At 35.1% G+C, this 16151-nt stretch overlaps 2 protein-coding genes across 4 annotated transcripts in view; one reads left to right on the top strand and one right to left on the bottom strand.

The window, feature by feature from the left end:
• The window catches only part of MCU (mitochondrial calcium uniporter), a 617067-nt gene that overhangs the window by 222511 nt on the left and 378405 nt on the right, over positions 1-16151 (bottom strand). The gene's annotated exons all lie outside the window — the stretch shown is intronic.
• The window catches only part of LOC136839116 (uncharacterized), a 108382-nt gene that overhangs the window by 60742 nt on the left and 31489 nt on the right, over positions 1-16151 (top strand). Inside the window, 2 exon segments of the mRNA XM_067104774.1 lie at positions 9406-9554; positions 13727-13940. Coding sequence (XP_066960875.1) covers positions 9419-9554; positions 13727-13940 — 350 coding nt within the window. The 5' untranslated portion in view covers positions 9406-9418.

Genomic DNA, 16151 nt, shown 5'->3' with positions numbered 1-16151 from the left:
CTGAGAGAAAACATTTCAAAAAAGCAATGACAACGTGTCTGTAGAACATCAAATTAGGATACTGACAATTGGGCATTTAGAGTTGGAACTCTCTTTTTTTATTAAGAGATTCTAAAATGTTCAGGTCAATTTCATTGTTAACTCTTCCAACAACTTTGAAGTCTTCATATTCTATGTAGGTTTTACATATTTTGGAGTGATTTCTTATGTTGGAAGAGTTAACAATGAAATTGACCTGAACATTTTAGAATCCCTTTTAATAAAAAAAAGAGAGTTCCAACTCTAAATGCCCAACTGTCAGTATCCTAATTTGTTCTAGAGACACGCTGTCATTGCTTTTTTGAAGTGTTTTCTTTCAGTCTCCCCACTTCCACTGCTCGGGTGGGCTCTTGTGTGTAGTAGTATGTTGAATCTCTTTTCCTCTTTATCTTTTATCTCAAACTTTTTAGTGGTTTTCTGTGTTTTAGGTTTTTCAATGAACTTTATATGAGTGTCTTTATATGTTAAGTTCAACTATTAGAGTGGTTAAAATTGTTTCAGCCTTGAAAATACCACTGGAAAGTACATCGCGAAACGTCGCCCAATAAACTGTTTTATGTACAAGATGCCTCCTGTCCCTTCGCTTCACCTTTGTGTGTGTGTGTATATATATATATATATATATATATATATATATATATATATATATATATATATATATATATATATATATATATATATATATACATACATACATACCTATAAACAAGAGGGGAGAGAGAGGAGAGAGGGAGTTGAGATTTTGTTCAAGCTGAAAAAATGACTTTATAGCGCGAATGACGAGAAGGCGTCGAGGTCAAAAGTGGTTCCGAGTATGTCAGTTGAAAATGTGACTACGATAATTAAGGTGACGGTTATTAAAAGACTTACAACAAAGGGAAGTGCGGCCATAACAAGCGACCGCCACTTTGAGATAATCCAATGCTCAGGTCTGAAAATGAAAACATGGAAACAGAAGAATAAAAACAAATTCGGAAAACTTCCGGAGAATTTATAGACATGAAAGGAAACTGTGAGAGAATGAATGGTTGGAGGCCATGTGACATCAAAGGTGCAGCGGGAATGAAACTGTCCAAAGCATGTGACGACGCTGCAAAGAATGGAAAAGAAAAACAGAGCAACGCCAGAGAACCATATCAATGAGTGTCTTAAATTATCAAGCAGTTTAGGAAAGCACTTTAAATTCCATGAGATTATAGCATGCTAAATATACTAATGAACTGAAAGCAAACCCATTTAAAAAACGGCTAATAAATTTATCATCGAATTCAAGCTTTTCTCTTTTACTTTCTTCATCAAGGAGAATGATAACCAATCAAATTTACACATGAGTCAAACATTTGTGGCCCTGTCTTGTTCCTGTCACAAATGCATAACCAATTATTGTAACTGCGCAATAACTCTGGAGTTATGTTGCTTTTATACATATCAATACATGGTGCTCCCCCCCCACCCAAGGGAATTTGGCCAAATTTGAAAACAGAGCATCGAAATTCAAGTCAGCAGGAACACAGAGCCAACTCTCCTCCTTCCACACAAGGAAAAAATTAACAATATTTCCAACTTTTCCAGTATAAAACACTAAACGAATTGCTTGTCATATTGAGCATTGTTTTTAAACATTCTGTCAGTATACTCGTACCTCATGTCCACCTGAGTCAGATTTTCATTGTCATACAGCTCCATTAGATTTATTTTCGGGGAGAATCAATTCTCCAGCAGCAAATCTTGCGGATTTATTCCCTAAATATCTCTAGAAATCTGAGAGTGGAGGAGCTGGAATTGCTTCCGCGAATTAACAAACTATATAGGGCCATCATAAACTTCCACGGCAACTTTCTAAAGAAATTAAAGAGAGAACTGAGAAGTCACGGGGAAAAATGTGGAAGGAAGCAAACTACAATCATCTATACATGTTTACATACGTATATACAAGCATATAATGTGAATATAAAAATAAACATTAAATAATAAAAAGTGGGAAAAATCTCCGTCGTCTAAGACAAGAGAGATGAGAGAGGAAGGGTTCATGCGAAAGAATGTCATCATGAAAAAGAGGAACAAAAAGATCCACTGAACTCCAATTCGACAGAACCGAGTACAGAAAAGGAAAGAATTCAAGGGCTGGTTATGGGAGATATGGAGGACGGCAAAATACAAATGGGGAAACCCACTTGAGAAGACTACGAAAGCCGACATTCCGGACTCTTTAGTGGGACTCAAAAAGAAAACCGGATTGAGACGCAGGGAAACAGACTGACGTGATGCGAGTGGTAATGGGTTACAGTCTGGCTCGTGGAACATCGGAATGAGTAGATAATTAAACCAATATGTAATCAAAGGCAAGAGACGCGGAAGAATATGTTACCTTCCACGTAATAACTGTTTTTATTTGCATTATTTATGCAGTTCCCAAACTTCCAGAATAAGCCAAAGAACCAATGAAGCTTAACAACAAGTTTTCATAAAACACAATATCCATATGTAAAAAGAAACTGGAACAAAGAAGAAACCCTATATATATATATATATATATATATATATATATATATATATATATATATATATATATTATATATATATAGTATATACATACATATAAATATATATATATATATATATATATATATATATATATATATACTTTAATGATAAATTACTCAAAATTAATCTTTTATCGTGAACAATGAACAGAACATCAAAAGGAGGCAAACAGGTGCTTGAGTGGCCAAGCAAGATATTGCTGAGGTCCATGATACAGAAGCTCTGTTTATGTGCTCCAGACCAAAAAGTGTAATAATTAAATGTAGCGTCTGGTTCAAAATCTTGGATCATTCCTGGTTAAGTATCAAACGTGCAGATGATTTTAATTTACTAAATGCCCTAGTATGGCTGCCTGCCCGGAGTTATCAGAAATAGATAATTGCAACTTGTTCTACACTTGACAACATCTTCCCAAGAGCTTAAGGTGTTAGAAGTGCACCTGACACTAAGTGACTGTTAATTAAAAGCATCCAAAATCATGACATAAAAAGCTGTTCAAAAATTCCACAGATGATTCTGAGGGAAATAAGAATCACACTGCCCCCAAAGTACTGATGGGAAAAGTTTTTACGTTTTCAGCACACCCACCTTTTGTGCGACTCATATATCAGAGGTACAAATGTATATGATAAGTGTAATCTGTTGCCATTAACAACTTTCCAGAATATTAAAAATAAGAACATACTGCCAAGGTTTCCCAAAAAATAAATATAAGGGAGTAAGGTTTCCATAGACCTAGAATTGCTCAACAGACAAATTTCGTCTATCCTCAGTGTAAGAATGAATTTTGGCTCAAAAACATCCGGATACTCCAGACTTGATATTCCTTTGTATAATATGCAGACTACAAATAACATCCAGAAACTTGAAGCAATTGTCATCAATCTTGATGAAAATGACGATAGGGTTAATGATATTAATTAAACCCTCAACATAATCTGGCTCAAGGAGAACGCCCAATCTAGAACCTACCCCGTGATTTAACAGCAATTATCTGACACTTCTTTTCGCAATCCGCATCCGCCTATTCAAGGCCACTGGGTAATAATTCATGTACACCCACGAAAAGGAAAACGGAGAACTTACGAGTCTACTGTGCCACCATTAACCTGACGAGGTCTGTGTTTTAAAATGAACATAACATTTAAGTGCTGGCAAAAAGTAACACGTCACGTGTGAATGAATAAATGAAATAAATAATTAAAATGCTCGACCGAGCTAGTGCAGGTTTTCCTCTTATTTATGGAACACTAATTTGCACACTGATTAGCATCAACTCTACGGAAACCGAACTCTACAATGTTATTCAGTCGCACAGAAGTGCTATATTTGTGAATAAGGTGCAAGACGGAATTAATCCAATTCACAATATAATGCAAGTTCGAGTATAATCTCCGTAGCGCTTTGCAGACCTGAAGCAAAATAATGAATCTTAAGTAGAACCAAACGCGTTAATCTAGTTAACTACGGCATTTACTGATAAAATAATGCACACAGAACTTCCAGTGTGTTTTTGACTTCAAGAAAAATAGTACCGTCGGAAAAATGTTTACACTTAAAGAGAGATAACGGATCTATTCCAAAAACAAGAATTTTGTCACTACCTTCAACGGAGAGCAGTGCTTGCTTCCACGGCTGGTTTAACAAATCACAGTAATAATCTGGCAGCGCAATCGCTTGACAGTTATTGTTGCTAATAAATGGTTCCTGGTGCTCGGGTGGACCTTCGAGTACTAACCGCGATATTCAAATTGAAATGAACTTCGAAGGAAACAGAAAGTCTATGGCGAAATATGCACAAGCGTAAGCGTAATCTGCCAAAGCCATGAAATTTATAACAGAGCGTGGGAGTCAATAGGTGAACGTAGAAGAGAACCCATTAAAGCTGACGATGCAATTGCAGGAATGTCCTGTTGCCCAAAGCTGCTACAGCTCTCTCTCTCTCTCTCTCTCTCTCTCTCTCTCTCTCTCTCTCTCTCTCTCTCTCTCTCCAGATTTGAAATTATACGCAGTCTTGTCGTCACTGATACATCAAACTAAATTCTAGTTTACAAAACTGAAATAATTATAAAGAATTAAACAACTGAACAACACGATATTAGAAATCGATATAAAGCATGAAAAAATGGCATTTCATCAAATTACTGGATAAGCCTAAGAGGTACCGGGACAAGATGTTCTGAACGTTAACAATTTAGATTTCATACAAAGCTACTGAAACCCATCCTGCAGGTTCTTCCGGTGGTAACCCGAGTCATACGAGATTCTTAGATCTTCTGTCCACTTCCCTGCTTTCAAATGTCCTTTCTGCTCTCCCTCCAGCGTTCCTCCTTAATTCTCTTCCAAATTTTCTTCTTCCTCTTCCTCCTCCTTCAGCTTGCCCTATGAAATGCCCTCCTTCATGTTCTTTCAACTTTACCTCTCTAATACCTCTCTCAAATTTCTTCATAATCTCCTTACAACTTTTACTTGCTAAAATCCTTCTTTTAGTCAAAGGAAGGCCGCTGTCACTGCCTGGAATCTTCAACTGCTGAATCCAAAATAAACCGCTTTGGGCACAAGCACAAAATAACATTTAGAAAATCTAGCAGTAGTCGCATTATGAACCTGCCTCATAAGCAGCCCATCGACGCTCCAACATGGACACCGACATTACCTTTAATTAACGTGCGTGTGCCCTGCCGCTTGCTTGACCGGTGAATGATAGCCTTTTCTCATCTAACTCATTGGCCGAGTAGCTGGGGAGCTTCTTGTTAGGCGAACCTGTCAATAACTGCGGTAGCTGACTTCCACCAGGTGTCACATTCGGTTGCCTACGGACAGAACGCGACCGGCTTTAGACCTTCTACTGTTTTAGTTAGGCACCGTCCTCAGGTTGAGTTTCCCTTGCTGAGGGTACAATCAAGCACACTTCCTTTCTTCACCTAAATTTTTCTAGGTTTATCGCTTCATTAGGTCAACTAATATGTTATTGATATTTTATTTTTATTAGTTTTGTAGTAGGTATTAATCTTATCTTCTTTATCGTTACAAAGTTCTTTCCATGTCTTCTAATTTGAACATCATACGATGCGGAAGCTTGCCAGACAAGTTCAGGGTTTTTCGCCTTGTGACGCCGAGCCAGATGGTTTCGTACATGCTCACCATCTGTCACGTCTCGTCCCACCTCTAGTTTTCTCACCCTCCCTTCATACTGTACATACGACACACAGCAATTAATCACATCTGCAGCCTCATCTCTTTATCGATTAGTTCACATTCAAGAAGCAAAATTCATATGAATAATAGCTCTGCAATCGATTTTCAAATTCCAACTGTTTTTATAATATTGTAAATTTATGTCAAACATATGCAGGCTTTCCGCTTAAATACGAATGAGTCAACTCACCCCTTTCTTCAACTATGGGTACAAATATTTACCACCTACCTTTCTGAGTTTTCATCTACCATCACAATATCAATCTTGCTGACATTTATTGATACGGGTCTCTGTATAAAAAATCTCCAAACTTTTCCATCAGTCATTTAACTTTTACTAACACCAATCAGCGTTGCTTCCTTTGTGAAAAAAACTGCTTTTCACCGGTAGTTCACAACCTTTTCTCTTTACTCACAAACCTGTACGTTTCAGCATTCCATTTACAAATATGAGTGAGTCACAAAACATGACACAATCTTTTACTTCCGTCTCTTGTACAAGAGTAATCAGTGTCAATATCAGAATTAACTTCATAACTTCAAAATTAGTATATACCTATTCGCTTTCTGAAATGTCACATTTCCCACCAATGGCACTACTGGCAGTAATGATACGTGGCATAACACTGGCAGTATTGACACAGTATTGTGATGGTAACAATGAACTTCCTGTGAATCGTTACCATTGTTTTACTTGTAATGTTTCCTCCACACCCTACTCCCCTTCCACAATTCAATTATCACTTATTCAAATATATATACATATTATTACCTTTCACCCACACGAAAAAATGTAATTTTTTTCTGATGACTGACACTTCTTTTCAGTTGGACACTACTTGACCTAATATTCTAACTTCACAAATACTTTCAAAGTTACACAGCTTTTACTGATATTCATTTTTGCATTTAAATCACGTTGTACAATTACCCTTCCACCTCTTCCAAACCTATTAAAGAACACAGTCAGATTTTACAAGAATTTTTCTCTTTCATGCACCTGGAAAGTTTAAGTATTTCTTTATATTCTTCGACCCCTTGCCTTTAGCGGCACAACTTTTTGTCTTGTCAAACTCAATTCTCACCACATTTTACTAACATATTTGTACTTGCTCACCCGTCCCCACATTCTGTTACGGAAAATAAAACGTAAACCAGGTAAAAAAAAAATAAGAAAAATGCTACATCATCGGCAGCTCCGCTCCTCTCAGCCAAGCAAGACATCGTCACATCTTGTCCAACCAAATCTTGAACGCTTACCTTATTACTTCTTCATCACTAGTTACCGTAACACCGATCATTCCCTCATCATATTAACTATCACGAATTTTTTCTCTATAGTATATATATATATATATATATATATATATATATATATATAATTTACTGTATATATATATATATATATATATATATATATATATATATATATATATATATATATATATATATATATATATATACACTAGCTACCTAAGCAGACGCTGCCTGGAAAAACTCTGAAGGACCCAGAAAAATTTTCCTTCATCTCCTTTGAATTGTTTTGTCTTGTAAAGTATGTGTACTATCATTGAAAATGCCTTTCTTTCCTGTGATTAATAATTCTGTCTTGAATTCATTGCTTCCAATACAATGATATATATGTATATATATATATATATATATATATATATATATATATATATATATATATATATATATATATATATATATATATATATATATATAATGTATATCTATATAAATATATATACAAATATATATATTTTTTTTTATTGCAATGGTGAGAGAGAGAGAGAGAGAGAGAGAGAGAGAGAGAGAGAGAGAGAGAGAGAATGATTGACTTGCAGTGGCAAATCTTCTAGGACCTTTTTCTAGTATGACTTGATGTTTAACGCCATTCATGAAGGCAATTTATATATGAGAAAGAAGAGAAAAAGAGAGAGAGAGCAATAAATTGCAAGCATGAATTTATTTCCAATAGTTAAAAACTTCATTGACAGATTTCGCTCCAAATTGTTTGAGAGAGAGAGAGAGAGAGAGAGAGAGAGAGAGAGAGAGAGAGTTTGGTGGAGGCTGAACGTGTTGATGTGCGTGGTGGGGGTGTTGTTGTCAAACTGCCCGTTAATTAATTCCAGACCTCATTTAAACCGACTTTATAACAAAATACGTCACCATAACGCCACGAAGCAGTCACTATTGAGAATTCCGAAGGTAAAAACGAAGAATAAACGAACGAATTAATTGGGAAATTTGCATTTGAACGAATCAAAAAAATTACACACCTTATGTCTTGCACATCGGTCTTAGCCAGCAGCTACTATGCATGCTCAGATGGGGAAGACTCTCTCAGCTCCTCTTACTACAGAAAGGGGATCTCTACCCACAGAAATTATCGTTATAGGTTTTCAACGTTGATTTTATTGAGGAAATTAACAATTAATATAATTATAAATCATTTTCAAAATTCACATTAATTCTGATAAAAAATTGATGTTATAGGGATTTATTGCTGCAAGTTAATCATACGTCTGACAACGCCTGCAAGAAAACGCTGGAGCGCTCAGGCAGGAAATTACCAATAACCCATAAAGCACCTGAAGACAAACCTGCCGGAATTGGTTAAAACGAAAATTTCATTCAATTTATCTGTGTTTGATGTCTGTCATGGGGGTAGGAGTTTGATTTTGAGTTATAAACTTCCTGGGGTCACATAAGGGCTGCGTGCCAAATTTTGTCTGGGTCTGTCAAGCGGTCTGGATTTCTATAGCGCACAAACATACAAACATTCACTTTATATATATATACATATATATATATATATATATATATATATATATATATATATAACTGTTTAGGCTTTAATAAAATAATGTTAAGTTGCTTTTGAAGAAACTTCAATAATGACTATTCACTTATATATACATACACAAACAATATTTATATATATATTATATATATATATATATATATATATATATATATATATATATATATATATATATATATATATATATATATACATTATATACATACAGTATATTATATATATATATATACAGTATATATATATACATAATATATATATATATATATATATATATATATATATATATATATAAAATTTCTAACACATCAGAACCGAATCCCGATCTTTTAAGAAACCTCAGGTACAGGAGTAGCCTTCTTAGGTTCCTACTTCTTTTATGATTTGTGTGAGTAAATTGCTAACGCCCTGGCCTCACCTTTGAAAGACTGGGATTCGGTCCTGATGTAAGTCAAATTTATTTCTGTGAAACACACGCTCGTGTTATTAATTCCTATATATATATATATATATATATATATATATATATATATATATATATATATATATATATATATATATATATATATATATATATATATAATACTTTTCACTAATGAATGACTTTCATTTCTTGGAAGGTCTTACAAATGATATTGATTATTATATTTGTTTTTATATTCCATTTTTGTCTAATGCCATTCAACCTATAACTGAAAAGTGTACATAGTTCCTCCTGCCCAGAATTCATTAATAAACTTTTAAAAGCAAATTACGAATATGAAGATTAGTAAATAACACATATAATCTCTTCACAGCAACTTCCAGAAGATGCTTGGACGTTGTCGCATGCGCAGAGGAGTGAGCCTCGAGGTCATAGTGGAGGAGGACGATAATGCGGAAGTCAGCTTTGACGCCGTGCCCCTCATCGAGGAGCCAGACGACCAAGACGAGGACAGTGAAACAGGTAAATGGGACGATTCTGAAGACCAAATGGGGAGAAGGGATTCTAGGGTTTCTACAGAATGTCGCAGGTCTCATTCACCCATTAGTCAAATACAATATAATATATAACATAATATAAATATATATATATATATATATATATATATATATATATATATGTATATATATATAATATATGTATGTATATACATGTATATATATATATATACTGTATATTTCTCAGTGATATATATACATATATAATATATGTATATATAATTTATAATATAAGCATGAGAGTTCTTAAGACGAATACAAAAAATAGTGCAAGAAAAGGGAGGTATGCTCTTCGTTTTCGGATATAAAATTATCAAGTATAGCACTATTTTACTACAAAATGATCAAAAACTGTAAAAATAACAAATACTTGCATCATAAAAAATACCAAATACGCAAACGAAAATAACGCTTACAAAACTGACATTAATCAGAACAGCTCGAGAGGTTCCTGCCCGGACGACTTAAGTTTTATTTTTGTCGAGTAATTTCCATCATCGCCTGTCAGCTCCAGTCTACCATTCGTAATGACTAAGATGAAGTTGTCTTTCGAGAAACTTCTTCGGAGCGCATCCCGTCGCCAGCAGGGAGAGGTTTAGTAAGGAGACATCCTTTTCTGACAGAACAACTTCAAGCTCCGCACACCAAGATCGGATATATCTTTCACAACTTCCGACAGAAGTTCTGCAGCTCCCCATTTTTACAGATAAAAGCTGGAGCGAACATCTACAGCGATTTTATCATCAAAGCTGCAAAACAATAATATTTTGTTGTACATGGTGAGAACCGCTCACGAGAGACTTGTGTGGAAAATTTAAGTAATTTTCATTTTGGTCCAATTGTGAATGATGCACACCTGCGAAATACATACGGAAATCAAAGTTCGCTCTGCACTGTTACTCGCTTTTCTTTTCCCGAAGAACTCGCTCACACTCGTCTTGTTCAACATCAATTTCTTTCAGGAATCTATACATTTTAAGGATAAACGTTTTTATACTTGAATCCTGGACAGGGCAGATAAACTTACTTGGTAATACCTTACACTTTCAGTGTAAGTTACTACCAAGTTAACTTCAATTCGGAACTAAGGAGTATTTGAGATTTGATATTTTTGAGTAAAAAGTAAGGTGTGAATCACTGAGAAATATATATATATATAATTATATATAGTGTATACATATAAATATAAATATATTATATTATACAATTTATATTTAGATATATGAATGTCCCGTTTCGCTATTATTTAACAGTATTCTGTGGAATTTAAAAGGCTCAAGAAAGCACTCATAACATGACATCGTCATATATTTCGAAATACTTCATGCCTAATCACTGGTGAATGTGGAATATACAGGAGTGGAAAAACGACGTTGATGTGATTGGAATAGCTGTTGTCCTGCGACGAAGGAGATCAATCCGTCCTGGCTTAGCTCCCATCTGCATAAAGTCCGGTGGGCATATCTGTCATGAGGACACTGGAAATCGGATATCAGGGACGAGTTAATCTTAAGACTCATTCTTAAGCAAGTGTTTCAGCGAATACGCCCACCAGACTGGACACAAGGGGGAGCTAAATAGGCCTAACACAACCGCTGTTCCAATCACAACCGTGATCAGGACTGCTGCAGTGCTGATCGAAATACATGTTTTTCTCGTGCTAATGCTGTTTGTATGAGACTTTTAAACTTCAATTGTATATATACATACATACATACATACACACACACATATATATATATGTATACATATTACATACACACATACAAACATAAGTGCCTAATTCATTACTTCACTTTGCTGACATGACCTAAGCAAACAGCCATAACCTGACCACACACGACATCAAAATATTCACTTTTACCCTTCTTTCTATCACGAGGCTCAACATGAATGCTTTTTTCTGTTTACACTTGTATGTTTACTTGCACCAAATTTAATCCATGTTTTCTTTGTTAAGGTGTTCATGTTAACATGTTAATAACAAAGAATAAAAGGTGTACAGTTCATGACTTATACAATTTTGTAAATCCGCTCAGTATTTTCTACTGTTCATCACACACAAAGATTCTTTTTATAAAAATATTATAAATATTATTTTCTTTGCTTCCTCAGACGAAAATTTTAAACCTTCTATTGACCTAGGAAATCTCATCACTTTGAAGTATTTTTTTGTTTTACAAAAACTAGTCATGTAATTCATTATACTTATGAAATATCGAAAACAGGGCAAGATATTTCCTCATTTTTTCATTACTGATAACTCAGCCAATATAAAAGTTCACTTAGTCTCTCTTTATATACATTCCAAGTCTGAATTCAAGGTCATTTCACAAAGCCAGAATATATTCCCTCATATATCTATTTCCATCCAGTGTTTATGAATCGTCTAGTTCTTGTTCTTAAAGCTGCCGAAAAAATCTTCTCGACGTTGTTCATTCATGGCGCTCCCATGATGCGCCAAAGGTCATAAAAATATATCGCAAGCAGAGAACTTCTCGTTTCTTTTGCCTCTTAATCGTAAACAATATTTCTTCATTCAATTAGCTTGTGTGGACATATGATAATATCCTATTACCTTTGGCATTTCGTCCAAACGCCTTCAGTCATTTCTTTTTTCTTCGTAATAACAAAGGTATTGCACGAAAGTGGACACAATGTAAGGGCAAGGCCAACAAACAATAGACGACCTGATTAAAGCAACAAAGCATCATTCATGGTTCTAAATCAATGTACATTATAAGATAAGCCATAAACTTGTCCGCATCCCGTCTAGACTTGATTCCTTTCTCCCAGGTGTGGCCTGCACTGGGCAAAGAATAATAAACTGGACCAGTATTTCATGAAATTTTATTCATACGTTGACGTGGTACTTAGATAATAAGTATACAAACAGAAACCTCTATACAAGGAAGGTATAATGAACAAAATATCAACACGGGGAGGTCTTGAGTATGAAACGAGTCCATTACTTTTACAAAGCTCAAGACTGCCAATGGCCAACGCAGCATGTTCGTGGAGGGGAACAGTCGTCCTAAACGGGCTATTAAGACGGAGCGTCGTCTGATTCGATCTTATTCTGTTAGTTTCATGGATTCTACAAAGTCATATCTAACTCTTCAATCGCCAAAAAGAATGTATAAAGCAGCATTACTACAGATGGAGTTAAGGATAAAACTTGTGTGCATAACTACGCTTAACTGCGAATCAGATTTAATTCTCGAATCATTGAGAATTTCAATCTATTCCTTAAAGCATAAGGTATTAAGTGAAAATTTCATATGATCTAATTTGCCTGTTCAGTTTATGCTTAACATTCAAGGTGACCAAAACATGGCCAATCGTTCTTACTCTAATCATTTCAATTACTAATGCTAAGTAAAAGAAAATTAATATTATTGATCTTCGACAAAAACTGGTAGCCGTGCTGTCGTGTGGAAGTCATGGTACGGAAATATAGATTATTTTTTGATACATTAAAGGGAAGAGTAAGGTACGGATGATCTCGAACGTGTTGACAGTTCTCTTAATCGTCAAATAATCAACAAAATATGAGTTAGTATGAGATCAATGATAAATTCATGGAGGCTCCATTTGCTTGTGAAAACTTCATCCTTAGGAATATCTCATCTTAAGCAACCTTCATGAAGCCCTTGACCAATGCTCTGGCAACTGTGGCAGTCCTAATGAGAATGTCAGAGGAAAACTGGAATTCGGTGAATAACAAACCTTGTCATTAATATCATATCAATAGAAACGTGATCAGTCTCAATTCCATCTATTTCACTCAAGTCCTTTGGTCTTGCTGGAGTTTGTAATTAAACTGGAAGCATCATGACATGAATATCATCGATATTGTTTGCAGATATTTCATTAAACAAAGTCACTCGCTTAAAAAATATTCCACCGTCCAGACTTTTAATGAAAGTCGTTCTAATTAAAGAGAAATCGATATCGTCGACAAAGAACTAAGTACATAGAACTTCCCGTTTTATCAATTAAATAAGATAGATGACGATTACCAACAGAGCAAAGTGTGAACAGCATGAGAAAACAGAATGAAACACACTGTACCATATAACCCATTTCAGTACAACGAGAGCATCTAAACAATATCCCATCTGTCCCACTCCTCAGGTACAGGGAGTTCGGCGAGGAGTTCCCCAAGAGACGACGACGACGACGACGACGACGACGAAGACGACGACGAAGACAGAGACAGCGAAGAAAGAGAAGAGGGAATATCTTCGGCTGAGGAGAGACGCAGAAAGAGAGAGAGGAGGAGAACCATTGGAGGCCTTTCACGCTTCCGCTCTGTATCATGTGAGGCGCTGACACTCTTGGATACAAGGTAAAAATGTTAGGCGATACATTTCTTTCGCTCTCTCTCCATTTCGCCACCTTCCTCCAGCCTCCTTCCTCAAAGGCTCACATTTCCTTCACCTGCTAGATGCACCGCCATTCACAAGCATCACTGTGTATTTCCTTCCTTGTCATTTCTCGTTCCAGAGCGGTATTTCCAAATGCTATTTCAAGAATATGATGAAATTTAGATTTGAAATTTAATCTACAGTGGAAACGAGAGAGACAGAGTTTCATGGAAGTTGATAAATGCATGAAGCGGCGTGTAACAATAGCGCAAATACGCCACTTGAAACTGGAAAACGAAACAAGAAAATTAAGCAATACAGATAACCAATTTGAAACCAGGAAATGACGTAATTACGAAATTATTGACTGAAAAAAAGCACGTTCTTCAATGATAGCTCACTTCAGCTAAATAAAAGTTTTCTTGAATTACAGACACTTTCCAGTGACAACCTCACCCTCAATCAGAGGCCCTTAAGCAGACGCAAGTGATTGGCAACACAACTTTTTAACAGCGACAGAACAATTATGAAATATCTCATTAAATTTACTAGAAATTCATTATTAATATGAAACAGTCGCGGTCACGCACATTAATCGTGTAATAATTTTTACAACACTTTTAGCAAAAGAGCACGTCTTATGAAAATTAATGATTGCACTCTTTTGAAAAATTTGGTTATCCGCACTATGAAGGTTTTAGCCCTGTGTGTGTGTGTGTGTATATATATATATATATATATATATATATATATATATATATATATATATATATATATATATATATATATATATATATATATATAAATATATATATACATAATTCACTGGATACTTCCTTCCCAAACTTATTATATATTTGCCAAAATACCCTTTGTCTTTCCATTTCTTCACACTTTTAGACATGCCAACCACTAAAAGGCTGGAACCTACACGAAGAAACATATGACGAATCCAAGCTAGATATGTCAGGGTGAAAATACCCATAGAGGGGAAGGATGTTGAGATTTATTTTATATATATATATATATATATATATATATATATATATATATATATATATATATATATATATATATATATATAAAGGTATCTTACAAGAAAATCTTTCGATAATATTTATAAGATTTTTTTATAAAAGAAAAGTTTGTATTAAGAACATGCAGCTGGCAGAGTAACTGGTAGGATTTACAATTTGGTACAAGGTTAGAATGTGATATGCTTCCGTAACCGTTCAACATTCTCTTAAATAACCCTATGATCTGATAAAAGAAAGATCAGGAAATACAGGAGAACATTTCTGGAGTAAAACTGTGGTCGTGAATAAGTCGTTGAGAGACTGAAGTTTGCAGATGAAGTGGTTTGGATTGGCAATAGTGAAGGGAGAGTAGCTGCAGAGGCTGAGGATAGAGTCTGAAAGTGTTCACAAGCGGAAAAATTTGAAAGCGAATGATAGCAAAACTAAAGTTGTGAAAGTAAATGGAAGTAAATAAGATAAGCAAAAAAACGTTTTGTCGTTGATGAAACGAAGGCAGTGATTGAATCTTAAATATTTTGGAATAAATGCGTAACATAAGAAGATGACAGAGCTCTGCAAAAAAAACTTAGACTTAACTCCCCTTTATAAGTGATGCACGAAGAGGATATAAAAAATAAATGAAAAAAAGGACAATTTAATGTTAATTATGGTTATCATATGCAAAAGATGAATCAACGTTCTAAGATGGTTTGATCATGTGGAATGAATGGAGAGCAACAGGCTACGAACAGGGTATACGATTTGCTAGCTGTGGAAAGAAGGAAGGAACAGAGGAACCTAGAAAGTGCAGCAAGGAGGGAAGCGGTTACTGAACAAAAAAGGACGAAATATCTACAAGAGTTGGTGATTGAAAATGATGGACGCATTGTGCATTGGGGGCAGATAAGGAAGCAACGCTCAATGACCTGTTTAGACATACAAAGCGACTGATGCTTTGATAGTATTCTGGAAATGAGGCTCATACTAGGTTGAACAGTTAAGAGAAGAAGAAGAAGAAGAAGAGAGAGAGAGAGAGAGAGAGAGAGAGAGAGAGAGAGAGAGAGAGAGAGAGAGAGAGAGAGAGAGAGAGAGACTTTAATAAAGTTTCCGATGAAGGAGACTGAATTGTGCAATACACAACAAACAGATCGAAATACCCAAGAATAAAATTACACT

This window comes from Macrobrachium rosenbergii, chromosome 6 (genome assembly GCF_040412425.1).
Source record: "Macrobrachium rosenbergii isolate ZJJX-2024 chromosome 6, ASM4041242v1, whole genome shotgun sequence".
Taxonomy (NCBI): Eukaryota; Metazoa; Arthropoda; class Malacostraca; order Decapoda; family Palaemonidae; genus Macrobrachium; species Macrobrachium rosenbergii.
The sequence above is the reverse complement of the archived record's forward strand: the minus strand, read 5'-3'. Positions and strand labels throughout refer to the sequence as shown.